The following is a 12,776-nucleotide window of genomic DNA, read 5'->3' as shown; positions in this document are numbered from 1 at the left end:
AGCACATTGTGTGTGCTGGGGGAAGGTCTGTGCCCGGGGGCTTTCCGAGAAGACTCCCAGGCATCTCCAGGAGTGTGCTGGCCTCCTCTGGAGAGAACTGAAGTCCCAGGTCACAGCCCCAGACTCCTCCAAAGTAGCTACCCAAGGGGTTTTGTCGACGTTAGGAGGCAAACCCATGCCAGTTACCTCCCCGATACTCTTCCCAGGCGTCTCCACGCGTGACACTGCCCCATCCTGCTGGCAGTGGGACGAGAGCAGATACCCGCTGTCGGAGGAAGGGAGCACAAATCTGCGATTTTGGGGCCCTTTGCTGTCTGCTGGTCTCTGGGGGACCCTTGGCCTGCGACCTGTCGTGAGCAGCCACAGCTATTCCGCACGAGCTGGTGGGAGCCAGGGACAAAAGCATCTCTCCAGGCTCTGCCCCTTCTGCTGGGCCCTCAGCTCATCGCGTGCCGGCATTTCAGTTTATTTTTAAGGTCCCAGTCTGTCCTCAGAGGCAACCAAACTCCAGAGCAACACACTGGAAGGTTTGGGGAGGGTTTTTTTTTTTTTGTTTTTTCTTTTAAGGATTAATAACACAATTTTTTCTTGCATAGATCATCGCAGCAGCAGCTAAATGTGAAATCAATTCCTGTACCACGCACTTGACAGGGCAATAACCCAAATGTTAATCTCAAGCACCCAACAAGGATTTGTATCATTGTGCTGGATATCTGCTGCTGGAGACGTATCGAGGAAAGAAACTGCCTGGGGAGCTGCTTACTTTTTTCCTTATTTTTCTCGCTTTTTGATTTTATTAATCAAGAGAACTGGTACTTTTGAAGGGTTCCTGCGCTGGTTTGGTGGGAGGAGGGCTGATGCTGCCGCAGTTGGCAGCGGTCGCTCCCCCCACGGAGCGCGGTGCTGGGCTGGTTTGCTCTGCCCGGCGATCCCACGGCGCCGAGGGACACTCTCTGTTGCCTCTTGCTGTCACGGCCTCTCCGTTGCTCAGTTCATTCCGTTATAGCCACAACCCGATTATTTCTGCAAGGTTATTTTGGCTTTACATATTTTTGGCCAGGCTGCTAGCATCTTGTGCTTGCCCCTGGTGCCTTCAGACCCCCACAAAGCCCCCTCTGAGCCCTTCCAGGCAGCCACGGTGCCACAGGGAGCTTTGAACCAACTCGTCTTTGGTGAACACCCAGGCAATGTCGCTGGAGCTGGTCAAGGCACCGACGCCTGTGGCTGCCCCGCTCAGCCTCCAAAAATTGCCGGCACAGGGGAACATCTCACATCTCAGCCGCTCCAGCACCAAGCCCAGCGTCCCAACCTAAACCCCATCCAGGGGCAGGGCTGAGCCAAGAGCCTCTGAGAGTCCTTCGAACCTCCCTGAGTGTTCAAACCCTTCAAAAATAAATCTGCTCAGGGTGAAAAACGGGACCCGAGTGCTTTTGCCTCGTGTTTTGACACTGTCCTGTGGCACCCGCTGACGCCGCTCGTGTCGTCTCGCTGTTGTTGCAGGGCAGGCTGACGGATGGGAAGGGAAAGACCATCGACTGCAAGGATGCCATCTTCATCATGACCTCCAATGTGGCAAGCGATGAGATCGCCCAGCACGCTCTGCAGCTCCGACAAGAGGCCATGGAGATGAGCAAGAAAAGGATCGCAGAAAACTTAGGTACTGCTCTTTCAGTGTCGTGCTCCAAACCCCTGAAGAACCTCCCTCCCTCCTAACACTGGCTCAGCCACCCCTCTGCCTCGGGGGTGCTCCTCTGCCAGAGGGAGGGCAAGAGAAGGCGGTTCCCTCATCTTTGCGGGGTGCCCGGGAACTCACACCGTCACCTTCCGGGCTGACCTGTTGGTGCAAAGTCCCACACCCCAACCTCCACCGTCCTCCCTCTGCTTTGGGCTTGCTCCATTCTAAAATCCTCGTTATGCAAGATCACGCCCTTCCGAGGGAGATCACATCTTTGGAGAAGGCTTTAGATCCCACCTCTCAGCCTTCCTCATGCTCTGCTCCCTTCCCCATGTCCCCTCACCCCTTCCGTTCTTTCAAGACCCTCCCAAATGCTTTCTAGAAAACACTGGGGTGGTACATATTAAAGAGGAAGAGTTTTGTTTCCACACAGTCCTTCCAAAAAGGACTGAGCTTAACCAGTTCTACTTCACCTTGGAATGGGAACCCTGGACCCACATGTCAGGGTCCTGTAGAAAATTATCCAAATAATGTGAACTAGGAAATAAAAGGAGAATTGAATAGAGTAAGGGCAGCCTCCAAGATCTGGACTGAACAACTCTGCTGAAGGCAGCAGAGCCCCAATTTACGTGCAACCCCCCTCCCACCTTCCCCAGCCGGTTGGTGATGACTCCAGTGGCACCAGGAGGCCCCAGGGACTGGTAGGTCTCTGCTGTGCCAAGGACGGACGGACGGACGGACGGACGGTGATGCCTGTGCCAGGGGCCGTCCCCTCCAGCTCTAAAACACGCAGCAGTTTGTGAGCACAGACACGGGCAGAGGGAGCACAGGGAAAACCTGTCTCCGTCGCGTGCTGCTGTGCCAGTGGGTAACCAGGCAGTCACGTCTGGCAGCTGCATCCCCTGTTCTCTCATCAGTTTTAAAAAAAAAACCTCATCAGTCGTCACGGATACACCGTATTTCCTAAAGGTCAGTCTTGAGAGCTCTGCTCACCGGTGGAAATGCCCGGAGATGCTGCGGTGTGCGCTGAGGCTGTGCCCAGGAAACAACCACAGCCCTCTGCCTCAGCTCCACGGGAGCAGGAAAACGTGTTGGGTTTTGGCGTCAAATGTATTTTCCAGCTTCTTTCTCACTGTCTCTTCCTTTTTACTTTGAGAAGTGGATGCCAAAGCTGGCTTAATTCAGAATCTTTAAACTTCAATCAAGCTAGGTAAAGGACAAAGCATGCCTGCAACTGAACTTTCAAGAATAACATTTTCAAATGCCAAGCGCTTTTCTCCTAAATGAGGAAAGCATTGAATTTTAATTTCTAGAACTGTACAGCAGACAGCTGCAGTGAGCGAACGGCGGCGGGAGAGCGTAGCCGGAAAATGCCTTTCGGCTCGGAAGCCTGCCCTCAATTGGGTTTCGTGGAGCTCCTCGCAATTTACTGACTCTTGGCTTGGAGACGCTCGCGAAGGCAGCGGCCAGGAGGTCGGCGTGAGTGCCTGGGTGGGCAGATAAATGGAAAGATAAAGGGAAGGAGCCGCTTCCGCAGCATCTCTGCATCTGCGCGGGGAAGCAGCGGATATTACAGGTGGCAAACCTGAATATTGGGGGCAGCCCTGGCGCTTCTGCCTCCGCCAGCTCTCCTCTTCCACAGTGCCCTGCCAAATCCCTGTTGCTTATTGAAAAAAAACCCTCGGGGTCTTTTAACAGAAGACAGAGAGGTGAAATGGGCCAAATCCTTATAACCGAAGACCCCCACACACTCTTTTTAGACCATGGGGCCGGGCTGCACCGTCCCTTTCCCCCACGTTGTGCAGCAAAACCCCCACCCAGGACACACCCGGGTTCCACGAGCGTGATTCCCGAGCACACAGCTCCTCTTCATGCCGGCACCGGTGTTGGTCTGGTGAAGCCCCCGAGTCCCTTCTGCCGCTGCTGAAGGCACAACAACCCTCACCAAGGCTCCCAGCACCCAGCGTGGGTGTTCCTCCACCACTTTGCGTGTCAGGATCCAGCCCGGGGCGCCCTGGAGGCGAGGGATCGCCCTGAGCGTCCTTGCGTTAAAAGAGCCCGCGGAGTTAAACGCGGGGGGAGCTGAGGGGATAAAGACAAAGGAAAAGAGGGAATTTGGTTCAGCGGAGGAGGTAAAAACCTGCGTTTGAGCCGCGGGTCCGTGGTTCAGAGCTGGGATTTGGGAGCCAGCCAGACCCTGGCTCCATCTGCAGTCAGCCGAGGGAAGTAGACGCCGGCCAGAGCCGGAGCTGTGCGTGGCTGAACGTGGGGTTTGCTGGTTGCTGAAGGGACCGGGGGGGTCCCTTCCCCTGTCCCTGGCAGAGCTGTGGGAGCCTCCGCGGAGCCGCCTGGGGTGATGATGTCCCCGATGTGTAATGAAATCAGCACCAGCTCCCAGAGCCTGGCCGCCGGCCGGGGTCTGCAGCGGCCGAGCGAGGACCCCTGCACCCCAAAAACCTCCGGAGGGCAGCTCCCGGGGGTGCGGGGCAGGGAGTGGAAGACATCAGTGTAGGGTGCTCTCCTCGGGGCACCCAACGTGCATGGGGGGCAGCCACGGGAGACCCAGACCCCATGTCCAGACCCCACTACCAAGCTGGGTGGCACCTGTGGAGGTTCCGGGTCTGTTCTGACCCCCCCCCCCCGCACCCCCCCACCTCACCCCCCTGACCAGCCCCTGCCTCCTTGGCTCTCTGCTTTGCCCGCATCCCCCCCGTAGCCACCGACACCCCCTGTCCTCCTGTCTTTCAGAGGACGTCCAGATGTCCGACAAGATAACCATCTCCAAGCAGTTCAAGGAAAAGGTTATTCGCCCCATCTTGAAGGTACAGATGATTTCTTTCACGGCTTATATTTCAGGTGTCCTGAGCTTTGGTCACTCGGTCATCCAATGCAATACCCACCATATTCCTCCCCCAGCTGCGAGACGTCATTTTTTGCTCTTCAGCCACAAAGAAGCAAGGTCAGAGCCCGGCAGAAATAAACAACAGCTTTACTCGCTGCCTGTGCTCTTGTATTAGAGCAAAGATGTGAGACAAGAAGGGGACCATGGGGTGGGAAGTGCTGCAGCGGGATTTGGGGGGTTTTCTGCTCTCCTGGGGGTCACTGCTCAGCTCCCGGCGCTGCTGCAGAGAGGCTGGGAAAACCCGACCGCGGCGACACATCCCGACAACATATAGTTTCTTTAAGACGTTTCTGAAGCCCTTCGGGGCGCTGCTCCCTGGCAGCTCCGACAGAGACCAAGAACTTGACCTCTGAGCCCCAGACCTGGGGGAGCTGGAGAGCGACGAGGGGTGTTACTGGAAGGGGCTGGGGCAGGAGCGAACAGCAGGAGAGGCTGCAGCTGGGCTCACGCCACAGGAGAGCTTCATTTCTAGTTCCTCTTGTCATCCCCCGCAGTAGGGATTCCTCCTCCTGCCATGCTGAGAGCCACCCCGGTGACCCGAGTGGATTCCCAGCTCCGTGGCGTGGCCGTGGGGGGTGTGAGCTGTGGGAGGTGGGGGTGATCCCTTGGGGAGCAGCGTCACTGCCGCTACTGCCCCTGTCGCGGTCACCCGCCCTGTCCCCAGTGACCTTCCCCTCCTTGTCCCCACAGGCTCACTTCAGGCGAGACGAGTTCCTGGGGAGGATCAATGAGGTTGTCTATTTTCTGCCTTTTTGCCACTCGGAACTCATCCAGCTTGTCAACAAGGAGCTGAATTTTTGGGCCAAGAAGGTAAAAAAAAAAATCCGTAGCTTGAGAGGCAACTTCTCAAGTGACGCACGAGCAGGAGGAGATCCCTGCCCAAGCCTTCAAGCCTCCTGATGCGGACGCAGAGGGAATGTACATCCTTACCATTGTCTTACACGCTGTTCAACGTGAGGGCACCCTGCCCGGGAGGGTGGGGACCCCTTGGGATGGTGGGGGACGGTTCCTCCTTTCCTGGGACAGGGCTGAGCTTCGGGCCACGCTCAGAGACGTTATTTGTCCAGTTGGTCTTTGCACCTCTGAGCGATTGGGGGTGATAAATGAGAATTAAGGGACTGCTTGCTTTGGTGGGTCTGGCCTGGTGGCCTTTCTTCCTCGGCCCGGGGACACTCAGCACCCCACTGCGGTGTCCCCGCTGCTCAAGGGCCGGGGTGCCGGCGTTGCTCGGAGGCATCGGTAACTCTTCCTCCTCTTCCTCACCCGGCAGGCCAAGGCGAGGCACAACATCACCCTGCTGTGGGACAGGGAGGTCATGGACGTGCTGGCTGACGGCTACAACCTGCACTACGGTGCCCGGTCTATCAAACACGAGGTGAAGCCACGGACGGGGCGCCGGGGGGGGGGTGGAGGGGACACAGGAGGGGGCCATTGCTTGGGGCTGTCCCACTCAAGGGGGTCCCCACGGCTCCCGAGGTCACAGTCTGTGGCATAAGCTCTCCAGAACAGAGAGAGGGAATAATTGGGATGAGCAGGAGATTCTGGGGTCCTGCGCTGGCCGGGGAGGGGAGGAGAGCTGCCCGCCTCCCCCGGGGGGTGCTGGCGGGGGATTTCTGATGGCAGCTGGATTTTCCTCGCCAGGTGGAGCGGCGCGTGGTGAACCAGCTGGCAGCTGCCTACGAGCAGGACCTGCTGCCCAGGGGCTGCACCTTGAGGATCACGGTGGAGGACTCGGACAAGCAGCTCCTGAAAACCAAGGACAGCTCTTCCCCCGGAGCGGAAAAATCAAAGATGCCGACCCTGCGGTTGGAGATAGTGGAGAAAGACAGCAAATCCCGAAAACTGGACATCCAAGCGCCTCTGAACCCCGAAAACATCACTTACTTCTTGTAGGCAGCGACGAGCCCCGGCAATAAAACGCCGTGAGCCTCGGCGAGGGCAGGCGGGAGGTGGGGAGGGGGGCAACGCCGTGCTCCCCCCCGCCGCCCCGGAGCCGGGCACGGGCAGGCAGGAGCTGCCCCACCAGCCTGCACCTCTTGGGGGGTGGCGAGGTGCCTCGGGGACGTTTTGGTGGAGGGTCCTGACAGGGAGGGGGGGGAGTTAATTTGGCACTGGAGAAGGTGTTGGGGCTTTTTTAAGAAAAAGGGGGAAAGCAGATTTCAGCCTGGCTGGGGAGGGGGGGGATTTGTCATTCCCTAAAGCGGAGGCTGGGTTGGACAGCGGCTGGCAAGGGGGTGGGACAGGGACGGGGCGTGCCACCGCTGGATTTTAAAAGCCACCAGACACTCCTGACTCTGTACGTCGCCCTCTTCTCTTTATTTATTCCAATAAACGCGGTGTGCACAGACAGCGTTCTGCGACTGGGGCGGGGAGGGCAGAGGTGGGGGCTGCCCGTGGGCAGGGCATGTCCCCGGGGGGGGGGGGGGGGGGGGGGTGGTTCCTGCATCTCCCGGGAGCCGTCGGCAGCACCCCCACATCTCCCCATCCCACCTCCCCGCCCCAAATCCTCCCCGCTGCTTTTCTTCTCACTTGGCTCCCGGGAAATATTTAATACCAGGGGTGTCACCTCACTGCGGTGTGTCAGAGCCGGAGCGAAGGGCCCAGACAATTTTGGTCGTTCTCACCGGGCAGAATTGGGGATTTTTCGCGCGGGTTTGTAGTCGGGAGGTTCCCTCAGCGCTGCAGGGTCGGATCCTGCCGGGTCCCCGGGGCTGGAGGGGGGCTGGGGGCTGGTCCTGGCCCCCTCCAGCGCTGGGACAGGGACGGAGGGACCCCGGGGTGAGGGTCCCCCTTGCGAGCAGTTTTGGGGTGCGTCCCCTCTGGGGTGGAGGAGGGTTCCCATCCCCCCCCCCCCCCGGGCTGATTGGGGGGGGGGGATTTGTGGGGGAAAATCCCTGTTTCTCCACTTTTCCTTGAGCATCCAGCTCCGAGCCTTGTGGGGCTCTGGGGGAAAAACGTGGCCCAGCAAAGCAATGTCCCCCCTGCCCGAGCGTCCCGCTGGCACTGCCAGGCTGTGGCGGGATGGGGGGGGGGGGGAGTCAGGGAGAGGGTCCCCAAAAACACTGGGGTGCCTCAGAGCATCCCCAGCCGCATCCCCAAACCTGCTGTCACCTCCGGTGAGAACCGCCAGCCCCACGCCCCACATGGATGTGGGGGCTCAGCACCCCACCAGCCCCGGGGCAGGATGGGCACCGCGGGGCAAAGCTGGGATCGCTGGGGCCTCTCCGGGTACCCCAAAAACTGGGGGGTGCAAGGGGAAAATGGGGCTGGAAAAGGTGGGGGTGCAGTGATGATAAAGGGGGAGTGGGAGCGGGGCAGCAGGGCTGAGCTGAGTGTGCTGTGCTGGGGAGTGCAGGGGTGTAACATGGCTGTGCACACGTGTGCATGGCTGTGCCAGGCTGTGCATGGCTGTGCACGCGTACGAAGGCAGGTGCCCCCCCGGCAGCCCCAGGAGCAGCTCCCCCCAAGCCCCGTCTACCCGACCCCTCCCCAGTACCTGCGTGCCATGACACCAGCACCCCCACACCGGCACTGCTGGGCTCGGGGGTCCCAGTGCCAGGGGTCCCAGTGCCGGGGGTCCCAGTGCCGGGGCACCCAGTGCCAGGGGTCCCAGTGCCGGGGGTCCCAGTGCCGGGGGTCCCAGTGCCAGGGGTCCCAGTGCCGGGGGTCCCAGTGCCGGGGGTCCCAGTGCCGGGGCTCCCAGTGCTGGGGGTCCCAGTGCCGGGGCTCCCAGTGTAGGGGCTCCCAGTGCCGGGGGTCCCAGTGCCAGGGCTCCCAGTGCCGGGGGTCCCAGTGCCAGGGGTCCCAGTGCCAGGGGTCCCAGTGCCGGGGCTCCCAGTGCCGGGGGTCCCAGTGCCAGGGGTCCCAGTGCCAGGGGTCCCAGTGCCGGGGCTCCCAGTGCCGGGGGTCCCAGTGCCAGGGCTCCCAGTGCCGGGGGTCCCAGTGCCAGGGGTCCCAGTGCCAGGGGTCCCAGTGCCGGGGGTCCCAGTGCCGGGGCACCCAGTGCCAGGGGTCCCAGTGCCGGGGGTCCCAGTGCCGGGGCTCCCAGTGCCGGGGGTCCCAGTGCCAGGGGTCCCAGTGCCGGGGGTCCCAGTGCCGGGGGTCCCAGTGCCGGGGCTCCCAGTGCTGGGGGTCCCAGTGCCGGGGCTCCCAGTGTAGGGGCTCCCAGTGCTGGGGGTCCCAGTGCCAGGGCTCCCAGTGCCGGGGGTCCCAGTGCCGGGGCTCCCAGTGCTGGGGGTCCCAGTGCCAGGGGTCCCAGTGCCGGGGGTCCCAGTGCCGGGGCTCCCAGTGCCGGGGGTCCCAGTGCCAGGGGTCCCAGTGCCAGGGGTCCCAGTGCCGGGGCTCCCAGTGCCGGGGGTCCCAGTGCCAGGGCTCCCAGTGCCGGGGGTCCCAGTGCCAGGGGTCCCAGTGCCAGGGGTCCCAGTGCCGGGGGTCCCAGTGCCGGGGCTCCCAGTGCCGGGGCACCCAGTGCCAGGGGTCCCAGTGCCGGGGGTCCCAGTGCCGGGGCTCCCAGTGCCGGGGGTCCCAGTGCCGTGGCACCCAGTGCCGGGGGTCCCAGTGCCAGGGGTCCCAGTGCCGGGGGTCCCAGTGCCGGGGGTCCCAGTGCCGGGGCTCCCAGTGCTGGGGGTCCCAGTGCCGGGGCTCCCAGTGTAGGGGCTCCCAGTGCTGGGGGTCCCAGTGCCAGGGCTCCCAGTGCCGGGGGTCCCAGTGCCGGGGCTCCCAGTGCTGGGGGTCCCAGTGCCAGGGGTCCCAGTGCCAGGGGTCCCAGTGCCGGGGCTCCCAGTGCCGGGGGTCCCAGTGCCAGGGGTCCCAGTGCCAGGGGTCCCAGTGCCGGGGCTCCCAGTGCCGGGGGTCCCAGTGCCAGGGCTCCCAGTGCCGGGGGTCCCAGTGCCAGGGGTCCCAGTGCTGGGGCACCCAGTGCCCGGGGTCCCAGTGCCAGGGGTCCCAGTGCTGGGGCACCCAGTGCCAGGGGTCCCAGTGCTGGGGCTCCCATTCCTGGGGCTCCCACTTCTGGGGATCTCAGTGCCGGGGCTCCCAGTGCCAGGGCTCCTGCATCGCCCTGCTTGGAGCTGCTGGCGGGGACACAGGGAGAGCGGGGACCCTGTGGCCAGCCGTGCCGTGCCGTGCCATGCCGTGCCGTGCCATGCCGTGCTGTGCCGGGTGACACCATGGCACACTATGCCACGCCGTGCCGTGCCCCGCTCTGCTCTGCCATGCCATTCCATTCCATGCCGGGCCGTGTTGTGCCACACTCTGCCACGCCACGCTGCGCTCTGCCGTGCCACGCTAGTCCATTCCGTGCCATGCCGATCTCTGCCGCGCCGTGCAGCGCCGGACCCCAGCGACCGCAGCCACGAGGTCCCCGTCGGCAGGAGCGTCCCGGCCGGGGTGGCACCGGGAGGAGGGGGCACCCGGGGCCCTCCCCAATCATTTTATTTGTTTTTAATTGTGCTGGAGGCGCGGTGCCGGCGTCCTCTGAGCAAACAGCAGCGGGTGAAAGGGCTCCCTCTGACAGATCAAATAAATGTGCCACCGCAGCCGGGCCGGGAACAATAAACGGGAGGCAGGATCCGGAGGGGAGAAACATCAGGCTGTGACGGGGGAAATTCAATTACCGGCAGCCTTCAGCCCCGTGCCGGGCTCCTAATTCGATTAGGGGCAGGCGAGCTCCAGCGAGCGGAGGGGCCTCGGTGCAGCCCCGGCTCGGGGCTTTGTCACCGGGAACAAAGCGACGGTGACCGGAGGCCTCCGGCACCGTTGGGCCGTGCACAGGGCAGGACCAACCGTCCCAGTGGCACCAGGGCCAGGACCTGCCGGGACCCCCCCCTGGTGAAAAAAATGTGGGGGGGGTGTCCCCACTGGGGGTCACATGGCCCGGAGGGGATGGGGACGGTGACGCAGGCGCTGGGACGGGGCTGCGCATGGTCAACGACCCCGACAAAGCTGGGACTTGAGCTGTGCGGGGGACCCGGGTTATGCCCAAAGGGGGTCCCGTCAGAAAGGGGGTCCCATCAGAGGTGGGGGTCCCATCAGAAGGGGGGATCTGTCAGAAGGGGCGTCCCATCAGAAGGGGGGATCTATCAGAAGGGGGGTCCCATCAGAAGGGGGGATCTGTCAGAAGGGGCGTCCCATCAGAAGGGGGGATCTATCAGAAGGGGGGTCCCATCAGAAGGGGGGATCTAGCAGAAGGGGGGGTCCCATCAGAGGGGGGGATCTATCAGAAGGGGGGTCCCATCAGAAGGGGGGATCTAGCAGAAGGGGGGGTCCCATCAGAGGGGTGGTCCCCTCAGCCTCTCCAGCTCCTGACCCACCTGGGCACAAGGACACGATCCTCAAGTTACAGGCGGCCCCTGGAGCCCGGTGGGACCAGGGGGGGTGTGTGGGGTCCCTGTCCCCAGCTCCTTGGCCGTGCCCAGCCCACCCCGCTGCCATTGTCACCCATGTCATGGGGGTGGGAGTGAGGGGGTCAGCCTGCGCCCCCCACCCCATCAGGCAATGCTGGGGACAACTGGGTACCCCACCAAAAGCTGGAGGCATCACCCACATCTCCATCCCAGCTCCCACAGGAGCCACGGGGATCTGGGGGGGTGTGTGTGGGTGGGTGTGTGTGTGTCTCCCCAGCACTGACCCCCCACGCCGGGCAGGGACAGGGCACCCCAGCCCACCCACCCCCCCCACCGTGTCCCCTTCCCTCTCCTCACTCCCCCTTCAAACCCCTCATCCTCCTCGCCCCCACCCCCACTCCCCCCCCCACCCCGTTCTGCCCCTGGCTCTGGGTAGCAATAGCAGCAGCTCCTTGCGTGGCAGATTGCTGCCTAATTAGTTTAGAGGGAAAACTTAATTGAATTAACTTTTTCACAACTCCAGCAGCCTGACAGTCAGGGCTCTCGCTCAGCCGCCAGCCTCCAGCTCCGTGATCTAATTAACTTGTTTAGCAAGCCCGCTCGGCCGGCGCAGCTGGGGTGGGCTCGGGTGGGGGGCACCCACCAGCCCCTGCCGCACCCACGGGTGTCCTGAGGGTCCCACGCGAGGGACCGGACCTGGCCCTGGCCCACCCGGGTGACAGTGCCTCCCCCCCCGCCCCGGCCAGCGAGGGGAGCCCCGGTGGGAGTGGGGGGGCACCAGCTCTGCCTTGCGGGATGTGGGACAGGATGATGTGGGGCAGGATGTGGGGCAGGACAGGTCCTGGGCAGCCCCTGGGACCGCGGGGGCCGTGGATGAGCCCCCCACTTCCCTCCAGCCCCGTGGGCAGAGCTGATCCCACAGGACCTGGGCAGGGTCCGGCCTTTCCCCCCCCCCGCCTCGGGGGGCTGGTGCCCACTGGGAGGGCAGGACCCCCCCTCCTTCCCAGGCGGGGGGCACAAAGCCCTTAGCCTGGCGTAATTAGACTTTTAAATCCTCTTTAGTGAAAGTGTTTGTCTTGAAAATGTCCCCAATCCTTCCCAAATCCTCCCCAAATCCCTCCCTGCATCCCCCCCGGTGCCACTGAAAAGGGGCAAAGCCTTTACCTTGGCCTCAGCTAGGCGGGGGGTGTGGGGGGGTGGGGGCAGCGGGGGGGAAGGGGGGGTTGGGGTGGGGAATGAGCCTCTTTGAAATTCATCAGGACTTCAAATTAGGGGGGCAAAGAGCAGAGCCCCCCCAGGGGGAGGAGAGGGGGCTCAGCACCCCCCTCATCCCCCTGCTTCCCCCCCCCCCCCGGTAGCAGGATGTCCCTGCTGCCCCCCCGGCTCCTGCTCAGCCCCACAGCCCCCCCACCCCGGGGAAGGGGAACCCCCTGTCCCCTCACAATGGTCCCAGGGGACGACAGGCCCATCCCAGTGCTTGGGGACACTGGGGACCCAGTCGCCACTGGGGTTGGGGTGGATGGATGAAGGGGGTGCAAGGGAGGGGGGGGGGGAGGCCGTGGCTCCCTGCTCCCCACTGCTGGGGGGGGCATCGCCTGCCCTCGACCAGGCTCTCCCCAGCCCTCCTCCCCCACCCGAGGGGGCATCTCTCCCCGAGGCCGGGGGTCCCCTGGGTGTGGGACGGATGCGGCCACCCCCGTGGGGGTCCACAGGGCTCAAGGTGCCCTGTGTCCCCCACCCGGGATCATCCCACTCCCCCCCAGAGCAGCTGGAGCTGGGGACGGGCAAGGTCCCATCAGAGCTGTGGGGGGTGAAGGAGCCCCCGACCCCGCGGGACCCCTGCAAGGGGCTGGGA

The 12,776-nt window shown here is 63.2% G+C and overlaps 1 protein-coding gene across 5 annotated transcripts in view; it reads left to right on the top strand.

Annotated features, from left to right (window-relative positions):
* The window catches only part of CLPB (caseinolytic mitochondrial matrix peptidase chaperone subunit B), a 90,888-nt gene extending 83,964 nt beyond the window's left edge, over positions 1-6,924 (top strand). For all 5 annotated transcript variants that reach the window (XM_042793088.1, XM_042793087.1, XM_042793086.1 and 2 more), the window contains 5 exons: positions 1,501-1,657; positions 4,424-4,497; positions 5,268-5,387; positions 5,848-5,952; positions 6,219-6,924. In XM_042793088.1, coding sequence (XP_042649022.1) covers positions 1,501-1,657; positions 4,424-4,497; positions 5,268-5,387; positions 5,848-5,952; positions 6,219-6,470 — 708 coding nt within the window. In that variant the 3' untranslated portion in view covers positions 6,471-6,924. The remainder of the gene's footprint in view (positions 1-1,500; positions 1,658-4,423; positions 4,498-5,267; positions 5,388-5,847; positions 5,953-6,218) is intronic.
* Positions 6,925-12,776: the final 5,852 nt, after the last annotated feature.

The sequence above is a fragment of the Tyto alba genome, unplaced genomic scaffold (genome assembly GCF_018691265.1).
Source record: "Tyto alba isolate M040663 unplaced genomic scaffold, T.alba_DEE_v4.0 Super-Scaffold_2, whole genome shotgun sequence".
NCBI classification, from domain to species: Eukaryota; Metazoa; Chordata; class Aves; order Strigiformes; family Tytonidae; genus Tyto; species Tyto alba.
This window is presented reverse-complemented; position numbering and strand designations above follow the sequence as displayed.